Source organism: Spinacia oleracea, chromosome 1 (assembly GCF_020520425.1).
Source record: "Spinacia oleracea cultivar Varoflay chromosome 1, BTI_SOV_V1, whole genome shotgun sequence".
NCBI classification, from domain to species: Eukaryota; Viridiplantae; Streptophyta; class Magnoliopsida; order Caryophyllales; family Amaranthaceae; genus Spinacia; species Spinacia oleracea.
This window is the reverse complement of record NC_079487.1, coordinates 112,062,825-112,069,415: the sequence shown is the minus strand read 5'-3', so window position 1 is coordinate 112,069,415 and position 6,591 is coordinate 112,062,825. Positions and strand designations below refer to the sequence as shown.

Below are 6,591 nucleotides of genomic sequence, written 5' to 3'. Positions count from 1 at the left end.
GTTCGTAAGATATTTTGAAAAGATGTGTTGCAATATTTTTTTTTTAATTATGGGACCAAATACCGCTATTTGACATTTGAATAATTGGTATACAAAAAGCATGCGACCACTACACCCTGCTAAAGGAGAGTGATGGATAGCTCAGGTGGTTAGAGCTTCCGTCCCGATTTCAGGTGATTCTGGGATCGATTCTCATCCCCGCCCTTGTGGCTCATTTGCACCAAAAAAAAACTACACCCTGCTAAAGGAGTACTTCATTTATAAACGGCTAGTTATAGCTAATCCAATGCTCGTTAGAATGGTGACAAAAATAAGAAACAAAAGTTAAACGCGCGCTTAAGATCGACAAAACATTTGCCGATCGAATTGTATTTTGGATCAATCTGGCTGGTCAAAACGTCGTCGATCTTCATAATTATTAAAGGACATTAATCCAATCATAGTTCCGAAATGTAAAACTTATGCAATTTAGTATAGATAGCTGATCAGATCAGCGTATAATTGTATTAATGATGAAACAAATTAAACATAGAAATCCATAGTAAAGAAATACGGAGACCGTACTTTATTATACATCAAAGATGCGTATATCGTATACATATATAAAGTATACAAAACATATTACATATATATATATAATACTCTTTAGTAAAGATACAGTATACTATATCGATACGGAGTATATTTTTTAGTAGGACAATATAGATTAAAATCATTGGTATAAGCTATAATATATAAGGTTGATGATGAGTTACGTTTTTAAGGGCAAGTGAAACCCGCGGGGTAGTTACATCCACATGCATTGAGAAGTAACCTTAAAGAGATAGGAATGTTAAGGTTGATGCCTAAGACGTTAGCCTTAAGGGCAGTGCAAAGGCAAACAGCAGCGTCGAGATCAGCAAGTCCTTGAATAAGACTACAACATGGCTGCTTAGGAGAGGTTCCAATATTAAGCCCAAGCAAACCATTGAGCACATTGGCGCACACCTTCAACTTAAGAGTATCGATAGGGCATGTTGATGAAGGGGGGTTTGTTGCGGAAACAAGGGAGAAAAAGAGGATGTTAAGAGAGAAAAAGAAAATAAGGATGGTGCTCCTTGAACCCATTTCTTACTTGTTAGATAAAAGGGGTGATAGTTTATAGTTAGTAGTATAAGAAGGATTTATTTTACGTGGTGTGGATTGTGGAAGATGATGAAAAGTGACAAGAATTTTGGGGGGTTTTATAGGGTGCATGCCATGCATAGTGGATATATAAAAAATTCGAGTGAACTATATGGAACGTCATATAAGTTCACGGGATTTGACTTTGAGGGTGGAGGTGCACTCGGTGGGGGGGATAAGATTTAAAAATTTCAATTTCACAATTTGTTAAGATTCATGAAATCGATCTAAGATATAATTTTCATACTGCCTCCATTTTATAAATATCTTTACACTATTTACAAAATATTGAGTCAAAAATAGATAAATTAGATAATATAATAAAATATAGATTAAGTAAGAAAAATGTGTAAAAATCTAGGTGGATGTAAGAAAAAAATGAATGAAGTAAGAGAAAATGAGTGAAAATTTGTAAATAGTGTGAGGTAGGAAGGATTAGGTAGTAATTTTCATGTTCAAAAATAAAATAAAATAAAGCAAAGAACATTATAAAACGTACTAAAACGGAAAGTGTAAAGATCATTTTGAAAAAGAGGTATGTATAATATTATTATCATGAGATATTATTATCATGCATGACAAGTTACGAAGAATTTTATTGTCATTGAAGCTCTTATGAGCTTCCAACAGAATTAAAGAACTTCTTTAATTACAGATCTATGTCCAAAATAAATAAAAATAAAAACTTGAAAAAATTACATTGGAGCCAGTACTTTGGCCGGTTTTACAAAAGGGTGGTAACTAATCTAGTCGGTCTTCTGTGTGGCATGTTATATCATCAATTGATGATATAACGCGTTCAAAATAATGTTAACTAGTTTTTAGGTCCGGGCGATGTCCCGGGTTACTATATTAATAACATTAACGTTTACTTATATATAATTTTTTGTAATAATAACATGAAACATGTAATAGCTTGGTGGTAAAAGTTTTATTGTTTAAAGTCAAGGTCATGAGTTCAAACCTTACACAAACCATTTTTTTATGTAGATGAATATTACATGGAGAGAACGACCCATAAACAGAGCGCCACGTGTCACGTATACTTTCTTGTAAACGCCTTTTAATATATAGTATAGATAGATATCCGCAGCCCAAAATCGCTTGAAAATCGACACAGACTAATTAATAAAACGTGTTCCATATCTATATTATTATTATTAAATTTCCAAGGCAAGGAATGTCATGTTGTCATGTGTCGCTATGATTTGAAAAGTAAAATGACGATGTGACATGTCATATGCACACATGCAGGGCCGGCTAAAGGGAGGTCCAGCCGGACCTACAGCATCAGGCCACAAAAATTTGGAGCCCCGATAAGAAATTATGTTGGTTAAACCCCCAAGAACAAATATTATTCTGCTGTTTACTTTTGCTCACATTGATCATGGAGTCATGTTTAATAGCATGTGGAATGTAGTTGACGGGCCTTTTTACCGTTGATATTATGTTAAAGTAGTATATTTCTTTTTGCACAGAAGTTCAGAACTGATATCTTCTCCATCTTGTCTTCTATTCATTTTTGATGTTACTATCAGGTCCGTGAGATATGCAAGAAAGCGTGATCTCAGTTCCAGAATCGACTTGCAAATGCTGACAAGAATACCTTGCACAATTAACTCGGGAAGGAATACCTTGCACAACGTAAGAACACTCTAACGATTCTCATAAGATAAGGATAGTAAAATTAAATAAAAAGAAAGGGTAATATGGAAATCATGGGTGAGTTAGTGTGAACATGTCACACCATCAACTTATAATTTGGGTTACAATATATTAGGCCATGTTTTGTGTGAGTTAATTTAACGTATTTCAGACACAAAATAAGTCAGATCAGTGTAGATGAATTAAGTTAAATTAAGTTTACAAACTTTAAGTAAGGCGGTCTTATGTGTAAGACCACCTCCTAGTGGGTTTGGTTGGGATTGGTTACGTGTCAAAAGTTTTAATTATTTTTCGGATTTTCCATGAAATGACCATGAGGTTTGCCTTAATGCACCAAATACCCCTAAACTTTCCAGAATGCACCAAATACCACTTAGATTTAAACAATAACACAAAATGCCTTAATGGGCGTTTTTCTTTCATTCCGTTTACGTTTCCTTTAACTCTTTAACTCTAATTTATTTATTTATTTATTTATTTTCCTTTTTCTTTTTCTTTTCTTTTAACCCTTTCTCCTTCCCAGAAAGTCTTTCTCCTCCAACCTAACCTCTTCCTCCATTGATGCTGCCAACTTAATTAAGAATTTCTACAACCCAATTCCAAAACCTACCAATTAAAGTAAAAGTTCCCATCATTTATCATTCTAACCATCAAATTCATACCAAAACCAGTAAAAATTATCCCCAGAAATTTAGAAAAATTGCAAATAAACAAAATTCTAAAAAAACTCCAGAACATCGATTATGTATGCGCCGATGGGGATGGCTGAGCGATCCGACAACGGGGTTGAGTATGGACCCACAAGAATGATTTGTACAAGGATCCAATACCACGAGTAGCTATAACTCATGAAATGGTCTGAAATTCCCTCAAAAAAATGAAATGGTATGAAATTCTTAACTTTAAAAATCAAATTTAATTTTATCTCTGATTCCTCCCTTTCAGAAGCCCTAACACCTTCACCACTCTCTCCCCGCCACCTCCCGCCGTTGTTCTCCATCTCTCTCAAAACGAACGCCGCCATGAACTTCACTGCCACCACCACCGAACCCCACTCCCCGTTCTTCACAGGCAAAGTTTCCCTCCCCCGCACTTCCCCCACCTTCCTCACTGGTCGTGTTTTGGGTGAATATTAGTTACAAATTAGACTGCTTTATCTCCTTCTTTCTCTCCAATCCCAACTCAATTGCTGATTTGGGGATCATTTTTTTTGCGACGAGTAGCAAAGCTAACACCGTTATGATTATTGCGACGAGCAGCAATGCTAGATTGAAATCCCCCATTGCTGATTTGGGGATCAATTTTTTTGTTAGGGTTTGTGTCGTATATCTAAATTTTGAGGAGAGAGGAAAATCGAATGTGTTTGTCTGAGTTTGAGTTGAATCTTTGAAAGGGGAGGTAGTGGAGGTGGTGATTTTTAAAAACTCAAGGATTATGAAGGTGAAACCATGAAGATTGAAAAATGAAAGAGAAAGAGACAGAGAAAAATAAAGGAATAAAAAGGGGGAAAATAAAAAATAAAAATTTTAACGGAGACTTAACAGAATGGACGGAAAATGCTCATTAAGGGAATTTTGTGTTATTGTTTTAAACCTCTGGAGTATTTGGTGCATTCTGGAAAGTTTAGGGATAATTGGTGCTTTAAGTCAAACCTCAGGGTCATTTCATGAAAATTCCGATTATTCTTTTGTAAGTTCTAGTTAAGATTTCAGAAGTTTAGTTACGTGTTATTGAGTTTTAGTTAAGATTTTAGAAGTTTTAGTTATGATTTTAGAAGCTTTAGTTAAGACTTTTTGAGTTTTATTTACATATTTATGAGTTTTATTTTATAATCAAATTAATTATTTGATAAAAAGTCATAGGACATCTACATAAAGATTTGAATTTAACAAATACATAACAAACGAATCAAATACAAACTTCCTTTCACCAAATCTACGATCATAGTATATCAAACATTCTGTATACTCTCTTTTATATCGTTGTGATTTACAGCCTTCTTCGGCGAGGAGTCTATTAATCTGTTGTAGCCGTGATAAATATGATGAACGTCTGATTTGTCTGATAGTAGTCGAAAGATTGACCTCCTTTTCGATCCCGCACAAAGGTTTACCAAATAAACAACCTGAACTAAAATAAACACACAAAAATTAACTAGAATCAAACCCACCATAGGGGTACTAGCTTACTACACTAAATATATGTAGTTTTATTGAGATCTAATGTAAAAAAAAAAAACAGAATTGAAGAGAAAGGGTAGGAAATAAGTAAAATATCTAAAGAATTTTGTCTATTTTAGCCCTAAAAACCCCAATTTTTTTAAAATCCTAAAAAAGAGAGAAGAGAAGAGGGTTATTTTTCTTAGATTTATCTTATGCACACTTATCTAATCTTATTACGTATTTTTGATTTTTAGTTAAGGTTATATGAGTTTTAGTTAATATTTAAGAAGTTTTAGTTATGAGTTTATGAGGCTTAGTTAAGATTTTCTGAGTTTTAGTTAATACTTTCTGAGTTTTAAAGTTTGTCTAAAATTTTATAAATATTCGATTCGTAAGTACAACTATTTGTCTATATACTATAACTATTTTTTTCGATTATTTAAGATTTTATTACTTTTAGTTTAGTTATTATTTAAAAAATATATTAAAAAAAATTATAGAGAGAAAAAAATTAAATTTTGTTTTTATTTTAGAAAAAATGATGACGTCAAATTTCTTAGATATAATAACCAATTTATGAATCATAGTAATTTTATGTTTTAAAAGTGAATTGTGACTAAATTATTCAAGCATAACATGTATCAACGACACCAATTTGATATTATTATTTTTTCATAATAATCTTAATAAACATCCAAAAACAAATTAGGAACAAGTTGTTAACCTTCTTTTAGGCATAGTCCAAAAATAATTTTGTGTGTTTCGATCCTGTAAAAAAATAAAATAAAATGGTGTTGATGGTAGCTAAAAACCGTATTCGTTATTTATTGTAATGAGTGTAGTTATAACTATTTAATACCTTAAGTTTACCGAATAACTGAATACAAATCTGATATATCTAATATATAAAGGAGGCATATTTGCTGAAATATTAGAGCGCCACCTAGGATTACTAATGGTTTCGGCCAATGAAAAATAAGATTTCTAATTTATTTTTGAATTAAATTTTTTTATTTCCACGTAGATAATTAATTAGGTACCACGTAGATATTTTAATTAATTAATTGTTAATATTTACAACTCCAACTAAAATCAAACACTCTAAAAATAAAAAAATAAATCTAAAATAAAATTCATCCAAAATCAAACACTAATCTAAAATAAAATAAATAAAATTCAATTTAAAATCAAACATTAATCCAATATTAGAGCGCCACGTAGGAAATATATGGTTTCCGCCAATGAAAAATAAGATTTCAAAATTAATTTTGAATTAAAAAAGTCGAGTGCTGCATAGATAAATAATTAAGTGCCACGTAGAAATTTTTATTAATTAATTATTCATATTACGTATATACAATTTCATCCAAAAACAAATACTCTCATAATTAAAAATTAAATCTAAAATGAAATTCAATGAAAAATAAAAAACTATTCTAATATAATATAACATATAAATCTAATATATATATATATATATATATATATATATATATATATATATATATATATATATATATATATATATATATATATATATATATATATATATATAAAGGGGAGTTTTTTCAAGAGTTTCCGGAGCGCCACATAGGATTTC

At 31.4% G+C, this 6,591-nt stretch overlaps 1 protein-coding gene across 1 annotated transcript; it reads right to left on the bottom strand.

The window, feature by feature from the left end:
* Window positions 1-539: 539 nt before the first annotated feature.
* On the bottom strand, window positions 540-1,195 carry LOC110806195 (putative lipid-binding protein AIR1B). The gene has a single exon (XM_022011828.2). The coding sequence runs from the start codon at window positions 1,105-1,107 to the stop codon at window positions 760-762; it is 348 nt and encodes a 115-aa protein (XP_021867520.1). The 5' UTR covers window positions 1,108-1,195; the 3' UTR covers window positions 540-759.
* Between the last annotated feature and the right edge of the window lie 5,396 nt (window positions 1,196-6,591).

What these genes read in the sequence shown, in the direction of transcription:
- LOC110806195 (XM_022011828.2), bottom strand. Translation starts at nt 1,107, where the DNA reads ATGGGTTCAAGGAGCACCATCCTTATTTTCTTTTTCTCTCTTAACATC.